At 56.3% G+C, this 12,535-nt stretch overlaps 1 protein-coding gene across 8 annotated transcripts in view; it reads left to right on the top strand.

Moving 5' to 3' along the window:
* The window catches only part of PTPRE (protein tyrosine phosphatase receptor type E), a 158,425-nt gene that overhangs the window by 105,849 nt on the left and 40,041 nt on the right, over positions 1–12,535 (top strand). For 7 of the 8 annotated variants that reach the window (XM_072804878.1, XM_072804879.1, XM_072804875.1 and 4 more), the window contains 3 exons: positions 5,222–5,340; positions 12,032–12,131; positions 12,394–12,467. In XM_072804878.1, coding sequence (XP_072660979.1) covers positions 5,229–5,340; positions 12,032–12,131; positions 12,394–12,467 — 286 coding nt within the window. In that variant the 5' untranslated portion in view covers positions 5,222–5,228. Of the gene's footprint in view, positions 1–5,221; positions 5,341–12,031; positions 12,132–12,162; positions 12,319–12,393; positions 12,468–12,535 lie in introns of those variants that run through there. The other variant, XM_072804882.1, reaches the window with a different exon arrangement.

The following is a 12,535-nucleotide window of genomic DNA, read 5'->3' as shown; positions in this document are numbered from 1 at the left end:
GCATTTTGTTCTAAATTAGTTGGAAATATTTAGTAAAAGTAGTCAACAAACAGAGCAGAAAACACACACACACAGACACACACAAAAAAGGAACAAAAAACTCTCAGGGCTTTAAACTCATAGAGGCCTATGACTGTTGAAAACATAGGTTGTGAACAGGAAGACGTTAAAATCCTTTGCTGTAAAAGCAAGGAAGGAATAAAGCAAATGAAATAAATGATGAGAGCTCACAAGATGCTCATTTGAAAAACACTGAAGTCAATTTTGTGGAAATTTTTTAATATTAAGGATATTGAAAAATACATTAAAAGTGAAACGTATTAGGAACAGGCAAGGCTAAGAAATTAATCAAAGTGGGTGAATATATACCGAGAATAGGCATTCTGTCCATGTCCTCATTTTATTTCTATGTAATCAATATAAAAATAGTTTTTTTTTATTAAAAATAATAATGTGCCCTGGTAGTTTTGTTTCCTAGGGAGATATTTTTTTTAATTTTTAAAAATAGTTTTCGAAAAGAACTGCTTAGTGGGTTTCCATTTTAATAAAACCAAATGCTGACCGATAATGAAATACTGTAGGAAAGCATAGGACTTTAACTGTTTCAGCCTCTCTTTTGCCCTCAAGAGGCCTGTTTTGGATGAGAAATTGCACGTGGCCCCTCCCAGGGGCTCTTTCTTTAACTGTAGCAGCTTCAAAGCTGGAGCAAATCTTTAGCTCTGCTCCTCTGTGGCGGAGCTGAGTCGGTCTTGCAATTGAGAGCAGAAGAACCAGGCGTTTCAGCCACGGGGGATGGGTCTGAGCTGCAGAGGCAGCGTGGCTCAGTCTGCTCAGGGACACCCAGGGCACCTTTCCATCCCTCGAGACACGAGGGGTCAGCCTCAAAGCCACTGGCTCGGGGACGACTCCACACCCTCAAAAACCCCGGAGTTCCCAGTCAGCTGGGGAGGCCAGCCTGGGTGGGGCAGGAGACATCCCCTGTCCTCCGGAGGCTCAAGGTCCGGTTGGGAGACCCAACACCCCGATGACTGTGAACAGACGCAGGTGGTATATCTCTCAGGCTTGCTGGACCTCAGAAGCTGGTGGGGTCAAGGCACAGGGGAGAGGGGGGTCACCCAGTGAGGGGAAGCATGTGGGCAAGGGCTGGGGAAAGTGGACAGGGGTCAGGACACTCCCTGCCCTGCCGTGGGGTCTCCACCTCCACCCGCCTCCTGTCGTCCACCTGTCCCCCCGGCTGCCATCTGCCAGACTCCCAGCCCAGCTCCTCTTCCCCTGTCCCTAAGTGTAGTAGCGTCCCTCAGCTTGGCGCCACAACCTCGCCTCTGCCCCTCCACACACCCTCAGAGTCAACTCACCCACACGCTGGCCCTTCCGCTCCCACTGCCGTGCAGCCAAGCCCCAGGCCCTGAACACAATTCCTGTTGATAGTCCCCACTAGAATGTTCCAGAACCCTGAGATTCAACGGGCCATCTCCGAGGACAGCAGGAGACCTTTCTCATAGGATTGCTGGGAGGGTTGGTGAGGTAGCTTGCCTCAGAGCTTGCCTCGATGGCTTATCACACTTCATAGGAGCTCAATAAATGGGAGCCTGTACTATTGTTTTATATTCCAAGCCCAAGTCATCTTTATCCTCAGACTGGGGACCCCCTGTTCTCCCAATGTCAGCTAGTGAATGATGCCCCGTCCCGTTCCATCCCCCAAGATGGGAACCCCAGTACCTCTGAAGCCCTGCTCATCACCGCATCCGGCTGACGACCACTCGCACGGGTTCCGCCTTTGAGACCCCTTTCAAGTCCCTCCCTCTTTTGCCATTCCCGTTATCCTGGCTTAGTCCACACCCCCTTACTGGGCTGTGTGGGCCTGTGTGGGTCACATTTTATGTGCGTGGGAAGCCCCCAGGGATCTTGTGAAAATGTGGGCCATCCTGTGGTACCTGAGACGCTGCGTCCCCAGCGAGCAGCCCGGGGATGCCCACACCCCCAACCACTCTGGGGCAGCAGAGGCTGATGCTCCATCTCTTGTGGCTCCTGACCGGCTTCCAGGGCTCCCTCTGGAAACTTCCGTGGCAGCTCGTTGCTCACAGCCATGATTGTCAACTGTGGTCCCTAGAAAACCCGTCGCTCCCCCGTATTTGGATGTCATGCATCTGGCGTCCAGCCCAGGAGTCGGCATCTTTTTATCATGCCCTCGAGTGGTCCTAGTAAGGTAGGTTGTGATGGGAAAGGAGCCTGTAACACCAAACTAAAGTCTTGAACATGACATTCAAGGGCCTTCTCGACGCGGTCCTGGGTGGGTCGAGTCATCGCTTCATCACTTCCTTCCTGGGCACCGTGGCCGCACGTCTCTGGAACGCTGGGGTCCCGGGGGGAGCTGTGTGGCGCCGTCTTCCCAGCTCCATGCAGTTGCGTTAGGGCAGGATCATGTTCATGTTCGTCTCTGCAGCTCCAGGGCCTGGCAACCTGCCCGCTCCAGACCAGGTGCCCAACAAAGAGTCCTAAAAAGGCATCAAATGGAGGAAAATCGACAGATAGCTGGTTGACTTGGGACAGGAGTAAAAACAAAGGCTGCTTTGTTGGAGACGATTTTGATAATCTCAGTTCTGACATCCAACATGTTTTCCTCCCACAGTACTTAACGTTTAATAGGTTCGGTACAAACCCTTCAAATTCACGGTGGATTTAATGGTGATGTCAAGGATTAGTTTTGCACGGATTCGTGTCCGTGCTTACTGGTGGCTTGCACCAACCCTTTGAGGGTGAAGAGCCAGGACGGTGTCATCCGCCTGGAAAATAAAAATGCCGCAATCAAGGGGGTTTGAAGTCTGCAAAGTTCAGTGCCCTCTGCTGGCCGTAGCGGGCAAATCACCTGCCCCTCCGGGGACGCGACCGACCCCAAGGTGTCTGCCCTGTGAAGAGATGGTTTTGGTCTGGCTGGAAAGTGTCAGCTTTCTCCTAGATCATTGAGCATTTAGAGGGGAGGGTTTTGAGTTAATGCATGTTAACAAGAAAAATGAGTTAATGCTTCAACTAGGAGGCCCGCATCTCTGAGTTCTAATAAACCAATTAGTACCTCCTAATCGATTACTCTGCAGTTTATTCAACTATGTCAAAGCTTTGTTCAAGAACACATTCTGGGGGATCCCTGGGTGGCTCAGCGGTTTAGCACCTGCCTTCGGCCAGCGCGATCCTGGAGTCCCAGGATCGAGTCCCGCGTCGGGCTCCCAGCATGGAGCCTGCTTCTCCCTCTGCCTGTGTCTCTGCCTCTTCCTCTCTCTCTATGTCTATCACGAATAAATAAATAAATAAATAAATCTTAAAAAAAAATACACATTCTGCTTAATGCAGCCGGTGCAGAGCTGCCCTTCCAGGCTGGAGGGCTTCTGGCTCCGTCGGTCCTGGGTTCGAATTACGCCTCTTCCATCCCCTCTGACTGGACTTTGGGCCAGTTCCTCTTCCTCGTGGGGCTCAGCTTCTCAGTCCTGGAGGGTTGGTGTGAGGGCGATGCCCACAGGAAGGCCTGGCCGTGGCAGAGGCTCACGGGACACGAGCTGTTGTGTGTGTGCGTGTGGCTCACTTTGAGAGTCTAACATGTACTTGGGACATGAACACGAGGGAAAGAGGTGAAAGCCTTGATTGTGGCTATCGCAGTCGTCCTGGGATAGCTGTAGGCTCAGGATGGCTCCGTTTCAGCAGCAGTGGTTGCTGGAACATAATGATTGATTGATTGATTGATTGATTGATTGATTGATTTATTTTTTTTTTTTTGGTGCCGGTTCAGATGTCTTCTCTAATTACAAGCGACCAGTGTTTCTGGGCCTCGGTGCATTCATACGCCTCAGCAAGGCTTTTTGCAGGAAAGTGCTGTCTGAGCAGACAGGCACCCCGGCTGACCACCAAGTGGGAAATGCAGGAGGGAGGGAGCCCACAGCTCAACCGCGCGCATCCTCACCACCACATCTCCCTCGGCTCTGCAGCCACCCACCTTCTCCTGTGGCCAGTCCTCTTCTACACCACCCAGAGATCAATGCCACGTTTTCTGAGGGTCTAAGGTTATTTTGGCAAAAGGGTGCGCCGAGTGGGGATCTGAGGTGGCCCTTGCAGGTCTGGGTGAAAGAGCCTTTTCCTATGTTGAACAGCACTGCAATCTGGGTTTGCTCGGTGCATTCACCCACCCACTCACCCACCCACCCAATAAAGACTTCCTCCGTCTTGCTCTAACAGTGTCCACGTGGCTCTGTTAGAAACGTGCTGATGGTGGCCCCTCCTGGGGGAGGTGGGGGCTTCCCTCTGCCTCACCTGAGAGCTCAGACAGGAGGCAAGGTGACCCCCCCACCCCCACCCTGGAGCCATGCAGGAAGTTCGAGAGAACAACAGGCAGAGTGGGTGGCTCCGAGGAACACTCGGTCCTGGCCCGGCCTGCCCGTGCCCGTTCTCACTGTTAACGTCTCAGGCCTGGGAGGACCGGGCTGGCCTTTGAAAGGTCCATCAGGCTCCAGAGTGTGGGAAAGGCAGAGGGTCCGGGGCTGGACACACAGGGACCTGCTCCTGTAGCTCGGGTGGGAGGCAGTGAAGACCTGCACTCAGGGTAAGGGCCGTGGTGTGAGCTGTGGTCGTGGCCGGGGGGACAGGGGAGGTGGGCCCCACGCAGGTGGGCCGGGCTCCCGCTCCCTGGCCCCCACCCTGTGACCACATGGGCCTGTGCTTCTTCCCAAGGGGGCTGAGCTTCTCTGGGTGTCACCATGCAGAATAGAAATGCTGCACCTGTGTGTACACCGTGTGGCATGGCACTCCAGACCCTGTAGAATGTACCCGAAATGTGGACCAAATCATTACCGTGTGGCGATCTAGAAGCCGTGTGAAGGGCCTCGCTGAGGCTCTGCGGAGCTGCCTCCCAGAATCTTCCATCTCCTGGTATTTTCAGACTTCACCCTCCCCGGACACCTGCACATCCCTGCCCACCTCCCCTCTCCCTGCAAAACGAGGCAAGCAAACAAGAAAGGAAGTACACCCCGGCGGCACGAGCTTTTACAACCTGGGAATAGTTGACGGGGTTGCTAACCCGGCTCGGTGGCCCACAGGCCCGGCTCCCTAGCCCAGATCCACAAGGCAACACTCGGAAGGAGGCCCACCGGCACCTGCCCGCCCGGTTCCCCGCCTGTTGCCCTTCTCCGTGGAGGGTGCGCGGTGGGGAGTCCTCTGAGCCTGTCCCCGCTTCTTGCAGGTTCGCCATGGAGCCCATCTGTCCGCTCCTGCTGGCGGGTGTTAGCTTGCCGCTCGCCAGGGCGCTCAAGGGCAACGAGACCACCCCAGCTTACAGCAACTGGACCTCTACGACCTCAGGTGAGGACCCGGCCACCTGCCCCTCCCAGAAGGCTGTCTGGGCTGGGATGACGAGGCTGGCGGGGGGTGGGGGTGGGGGGGTGGGGGGGGCACGGGGTGGGGGGGTGGGGGGGCACAGTGAGGCTGACTCCCCTAGCGGCTGAGCACAGCAGCTCGCAGGTGACACCTGCCCCACAAGCCAGCTGTTGGCAGTTTGACCAGGACAAAGCTTAGGGTTCGGAAGGCAGCAAGGGCAGCCCTGCGCTGAGAGCCGGTGTCCGCTTCGGTGGGAGGCAGGAGAGCAGGGGTTCATGGACCCCCCACCCCGCAGGCCCCCCGTGGGAGGCCAATTCAGACCACCCTGGAGGAGCACTGCTGAGTCCATAGGGGATATTGATACACAGTTGGTGCGATCAAGAAATGAGTATTAATATTCTTAGATATTAGGGTCGTGGTCAGATTTATACTTTTAAAAGAAGAGTCCTTACTTTTTAGAGGTGCATTTTGAAGTCCTTATGAGTGAGACCACACGAGGCCTAGAGATGACTTGAGAATGAGCGAGTGGGGACCTGGCGGTGGGCGGGCCATAGACCCAACACGGCTCCTTGTCCTGATCAGAAGGATGGGTGGCAGGTATGGGGGGCTCGTTGCTCTCTTATCCTGCCTTTTCCATATAGTTTTTAAAGATTTTATTTATTTACTCATGACAGACACAGAGAGAGGGGCAGAGACACAGGCAGAGGGAGAAGCAGGCTCCATGCAGAGAGCCTGATGTGGGGTGGGACTCGATCCCAGGACCCCAGGATCCCGACCTGAGCTGAAGGCAGGTGCTCAACCACTGAGCCCCCCAGCCGTCCCCTTTTCCATATTTTGAAAGTTAAGGATAAGGAAGAGTGAACGGGCACCTGTGACAACGTGGGTGAACCCCAGAAACACGCTAAGTGGAAGAAGCCAGACACGAGACACGTGGTGTGTGGCTCCGTTGAGGGGAAATGCCCGGAATAGAACAGGTGATGGAAGAGGAAGGACACGAGCGCTTGGGCGGGCGGGGAGGCGGGGGGACGGGGGTGGCCAACGCAGAGTGACCGCAGATGGGCGCCAGGTGGATGGGAATGTCCTGAGACGCTGTGGCGGCGGTGGCACAACTGTGCAAATTAGCTAAAAATCGTTGAATCATATGCTTCAAAAGGGGGAGTTTGTAGTATGTAAATTTTACATCAATGAAATGCAATAAAGGCCGTGCAAACTGAAAGGAAGAGGAGGAGGGAGGGGGAGAAGGAGCAGCGGGAGCGGATGCTCTGGCGTCACGCAGCCCGTGCGTGTGCAGTCCCAGTGCTGCGCTTACTGGCCGCTGAGTGACCTGGAGCATGTTCCTAAAAAAAAAATCTCTTTGTGCCTCAGTATCCCCATGTGTGAGACCGGAGGTAATGATAGTGCCCACTGCTCGGCAGTGCTGTGAGGATGAAAGAGGCAGCAGAGCTGGGTGCGGGAGCTCGTCCACGTGGGCCGCTGCTGTAGTTGGCAGGAGAAGGCGTCAGAGGAGGCCCGGCCCCCAGCCCGTCTCTGACTGCCCAGAAAGTTGGCTCTTCAGGGTCCCTTGATGTCTCCTTCTTGGATGTGAGCCCAACACAGACAGAAGCCCGACTGGAGACTTCAGGGTCCCCTGGGCTAAACCTGGGGACCCCCAGGGCAACCCCACACCTCCCTGGCAGCCTGGAGGCCCGCCTGTGGCAGCCAGCTCTGTCCATGGCCAGGGCAGCAAGAGCCTATAACCAGCAGGCCTGGTCCACCCCACCCCCTGCCGAGCGTGCATCGGGGCCTCGTGCCAGTGCCCACATGCCTGCCCCATCCCCTTCCCTCTCCGTCCCTCCGAGACTCCCAGGCATAAAACTCAGGGACTTCTCTGATAGGGTATCCCTTGGCGAATTGGTTCGTGTTCTCCAAAGAAACGGGATCCGTTATGTATTTATATTTTCATTTACATCTATACTCGTATCTATATTTATATTTATGACAAGGAATTGGGTCACACGATTGTGGAGGTTGTCAGGTCCAAAATATGCAGAGCCAGTGTCCCAGTTTGAGTTTGAAGGCTGGCAGGCGGCTACAGAACCCGAAAGAGTGATGTCCCAGTTGGAAGGCAATCAGGCGGGAAGACTTCCCTGTTACTCACAGAAGGCTCAAGGCTCAGCGCTTTTGTTCTGTGCAGGCCTTCAACTGATTGGACGAGGCTCACCCACAGTGAGGGGAGGGAGACGAGTGTAATCTTCTTTTCCAAGACCCCCAGTTTGAATGCTCAATCTCACCCAGAAAGCACCCCCTGGAAACACCCAGAACGATGTCTGACCAAACATCTGGCAGCTCATGGCCCACACACATACACACACAAATTAAGCATCGCACTTGCTCATCACAAGGCCTTGGGAGAGCAAAAACTATCAATTTCCCTCTGGAAGAAGCAGCTTGGGCAAGGTGATTGGAGGTGGCACTGTTCCGGCTGGGGTCAGGGGTTCAGCCCCCATCCAGCTCAAGAGCTTTACGTGATCTCCGAACCCCAGACAAAGGTCGTACAAACTCCTCTTAAGTGGCATCCGTGGATGCCAGCTGCCAGCAAGGAGAAGCACTGTCCTCGTGCTGAAAGCCAGAGGAGTCCAAAACCTCAAAAAAAAAAAGGAGACAGAAGCCCCCGGCACCCGGAAACTGCCGTTTGTTGTGTTGCCTCATTTCCAGCAGGCGTCGGGATGCGAGGCCACTGGCGGGACTGCACAGCCTGGGACCCTCCGGACCTGCCCCGAGGACCGTGTGTCCCGTGCCCGGCGGGGAGGGGCTGGCTGTCCGAGGCCCGGCAGCCGCAGAAGCGCGTAGTAACCACAACAACGCACGTGCCGGAGAAGCGACGGTGGAGCTGCAGGGCTCTCCTGCAGATGGCACCCAGGGCACCGGCAGGGTGACTCAGCGCCCTCTGGGGCCTCGTCGGTTCACTTGAACATAGGATGATTGGCTCACAAGGTGGCTGTGGGTGTCAGGTGTTCCCTCATGCGGAGGGACTGTCGTGTGACCTCGTGCCCACCGGAACGGATGTGACGCTCACAGCTCCTTGCAGCTTCTGCTGCGGCCTTCGCGGTCTTGGCATCGGTCGCTGGTCACACACCAGGAGGGAAGTCGACACTGGCTCCACTTCAGGATCTCGGTGATACCGCGTGGACAGGCTCCATGGACCTAGAATGCCAGGGGGGATTCTGGGACTCTGCTCCCTGAAAGACGGATCATTCCAGATGACCACGGCACGTTGGCACGGTGCACCGAATAGCCAAAAATTACCGTTTTGTTTGTTCTCAGCAAGGGACATTTCTTTACGCAGGAGCTGAGGGTGAATATTCCCAAACAGCACAGCCAGATGTGACGGTCCGTATTACAGGAAGGATTCCTAAAAACAAATAAGCAAAAAGGTAATGCAGGAAAACGTGGAGGATATGACCAAGCCCAGTGCAAATACCGAATTGATGACGTTTTATTAATCATCGGATGATGCTTAACTCTATAGAAATTAGGGAAGTGCAAATTATTTTTTTAAAGATTTTATTTATTTATTCATAGACAGAGAGAGAGAGAGAGAGGCAGAGACACAGGCAGAGGGAGAAGCAGGCTCCGTGCAGGGAGCCCTACGTGGGACCCGATCCCGGGTCTCCAGGATCACACCTGGGGCTGCAGGTGGCACCAAACCGCTGCGCCACAGGGGCTGCCCGGGAAGTGCAAATTAAAGTGGTTTTATTTTCCTTATCCAATTGACGAAAATTAAAAGGGTGGCTAATAGGCAGGAGACATTGGCCCCAAACCCCAGTCTGGGTGAGCCTGGAAGCTGCAAAGTTTGCCGGTGGCCACGTGGCCGTCTCTGTTACCATTTACGGTGTGTGCACACCGATGCACAGGGTCCCGTTCTCGGAGTGCCCTACGGACGCACTTTCAAGGTACACAGAGATAAAAGATACCAGGTGTAAAATTGTAGGTAACAGCCCAAAAGTTGGAAACAACCCAAATGTCCATGGAAATTTTGGGTTATTCACAAAGTGGAAGTGCAAGCAGCAGTTCAATGAAACGGAGAGGCCCGTGTGTGCCCGCGCGGGAGCTTTCCAAGACACAGGCCGAACGAGAAAGACGAGCCACAGAGCTGCCCTGATGGCCTATGTCACCCGTTTTTTGTTTTTTTTCCACGTTTCGCTTGGCCCCCTCGGGGGACACAGCCTGCAGAGGCCTTTCCTGGATCATTTTGTTTTTTATTTTATTTTTTTTAAAGATTTTATTTATTAATTCATGAGAGACATAGAGAGAGAGCAAGACAGAGACACACAGGCAGAGGGAGAAGCAGGCTCCATGCGGGGAGCCCGACGTGGGACTCGATCCCGGGACTCCAGGATCTCACCCTGAGCCGAATGCAGGTGCTAAACTGCTGAGCCACCCGGGGATCCCTCATTGTGTTTTTTAAATTTGCACTTAGGTTGAATTACTTATCTGTATTTAAAAATCAGATGATTTGGGGGTGAAAATATGAATTTCTTCTTTTGGCACGCTGGAAGGACTGGACAGTGGGGAGGGGGCTCACCTTCCTCTGGACCCCACTGGGGCCACCCCCACCTGCAGGCAGGACACGGATGCCCCAGCTCTCCAGCCCCCGCCAGGCCTGTGGACTCCTGAGTGCTCCTAGCCCATCTCTGCCCTCCAGACAGAGGCAGTGGCTGGCATTGTCCTTGTGATCTGCGCTTTCTGCCCCTGAGTATAGCCCCTTCCCCCCACACATACACTCTGAGGCCATCGGTCATTCTGCCTCGGTCCTCAAGGAGACACCCACTTCTGTAACTGTAGTCCTTACTGCCGGGAGGCTGGGCCCTGGAGCCTCCTGACAACACCCCCCAGGGATGGGCTGTCTGGGGTCCGGGTGCCCTACAAAGCTCCAGGTCAGGCCCATGGCCCTCCGTCCGCCAGGTCCACCCAGCCCTTGGACCCACAAGGGACCCACAAGCTAGGCAGTCAAGTCACTGCCAAGATAGTTGCTGAGTTGGGGCAGCCCGACCTCTGTGCAAATGCAGAAGTAGGGACACAAGGGCACACGCCTGTGCTCTGTAGTTGCATCTGGCAGGGTGGCGATGGAGCCCAGTCTGGGTGTGGGGCACCCGACCCTCTCTGAGGCTGGGCCCAGCTCTGCCCCTTGGGTGTCAGGCATCTCCCCCATAAGCCTGGGCTTGAGTTTGCTCCAAGACCCTGGTAGTGCAGGGAGGGTACCCCCTGGATGGGCAAGTGTGAAAGCCTCAGGCCAGGTCAGCTCCCCAGGGCAGCTCTGCAGCCTGGGGCACCGGCCCAGAGCCTGCTGTCACCCTGGCTTTGTCGTATGGCTCAGCTTGGGAGGTCACTAGCCAGGTGGGAGAGGCATTGGCCTAGCCTGGAATGAGGGTGTCTTGTTGGTTGTCCAGGCTGATGGTGGCCACGGCCACCTTCTCATCACAGACCAGACATCGCTCCGTGCCCTTCTACATCAAGGGGTCACTCGAGTCAGTAAAATGTTGTCATTTATTAGAACTACGTGCATACACCCACGTACAGGGTGCCGGAGTCGGCATGAGGCCCTGGAGGGGGAGGGTGCTTACAACCTGGGACATGAGATGCAGATAAAGATCTTTAGAATACTCAGGGCGGGGGGCAGTGCCGGGGGCGGGAAGCTGCAGGACTGCTGTGTCCCCGCTGGGCTCAAGTCCCTGCTTGGTGCTCCTGTGAACTCAAAGCTATGGAAGTCCTGTTGTTGCCTTTGAGGGGCTTCCACTGAATCAGACTGAAGACGGTCACCCCCAGAGCCTGTTCACTCCAGGAGAGTGGAGTCTGTGCTTCGGGGCACATACGGACCCTCTGGGATCCACAGGAGGGGAGCCAAGTGGGCTTCCTGGAGGATGTGGCATTTGCCATGCTCCCTGGGGACAAGGACATTTTGGTGAGGAGAGGGCAGCATGGCAGGCTGGGGAGGCAGGGACTAAGTTAGAACATCTGGGGGGGAGGGCGCGGCCAGGCCACCAGAGCCCCTCGGCATCTGGGCTTACGGGCCAGGTCTTGGGCAGCCACAGGGCAGCAGCTGCTCTTGGTTCAAGGATGTGGGACCTTCTGAATGAGGAAGGTCAACCTGGATCAGTAGGATTGGGGGCTCGAAGGTCCCAGAAGACCTGATCATGGCACGGCCAAGGACCTCCACCCGGCCCAACGGCCAGACTGCACCCCCGTGCCCTGAGTCCTACCCGAGGCCCCGGATGCTCTCCACGCTGTCCTCACACAGAATAGCTAACCCTCTACCCTCGTCCACCTCCCCAGGATGGGGAGAGGCAGGCGCCCCAGGACCCCGGGGCGACAGGTGACGTGAGGGTCAGGGGCTCCCGTTGTGCCTCCACTGTCCCTCCTCAGCTCAGGCTCCCTGCCCTGTGTCAACGCTACTCATCTCTTACGGGGTGAGCACGGTGGACCTGGACGGGGGGCTGGTTTGCAGACTGTAAAGTGAGGCGCCGAGGAAGGCGGTTCTGCTCTAAGGGAGGACGTCCTGATGGGATGGAGGGGCAACTCATTGGCAAACTGTAGAGTGAGTCTGGCACCGGGGATCTTTCCCTGCCCAAACCTTTCCCCGTCCTCTGAGTCCTTGCCTCGGGTCCCTCGTGGCACTGGGGACCCCTTCTGCCCGCAGGCCCTCCGGACCCCGGCGCGCCCCAGCCCCAGCTGGCCTGGCTGCTGTTGCCTCTGCTGCTCTGCGTCCTCCTTCTGCTTCTCGCCGCCTACTTCTTCAGGTAGGAGTGTCCCCGGGGCGCAGGCGGACGTGCCCCGACCAGCCTCGAAGAGGAAATGAGCTCCTTGAGGCTGCGCTGCGGGTGTGGGCCCGGGCGGAGGGCGGCGGGGCTGGGGACCGGAGGTGCCGGGCACCCGCGAGGAGGGCCCAGCCATGAGCAGCAGGAAGAGCTTCTCCAGGCTCACCTGGTGGGTATCGCCGCGCCGGGGCCGCGCTCCCGGGGGTGTCCCTGCGCCCCCTGCTAACCGGTCTGTCCCCCCAAGGTTCAGGAAGCAGAGGAAAGCCGTGGTCAGCGCCAATGACAAGAAGATGCCCAACGGAATCCTGGAAGAGCAAGGTACCCGGGAAGGGGAGGGTGCTGGGGGCTGCTGGGGGCTGGGGGGCAGCCTGGAGGTGCTGGGGGGC

The sequence above is a fragment of the Canis lupus genome, chromosome 29, assembly GCF_048164855.1.
Source record: "Canis lupus baileyi chromosome 29, mCanLup2.hap1, whole genome shotgun sequence".
In the NCBI taxonomy this organism is placed as follows: Eukaryota; Metazoa; Chordata; class Mammalia; order Carnivora; family Canidae; genus Canis; species Canis lupus.
This window is presented reverse-complemented; position numbering and strand designations above follow the sequence as displayed.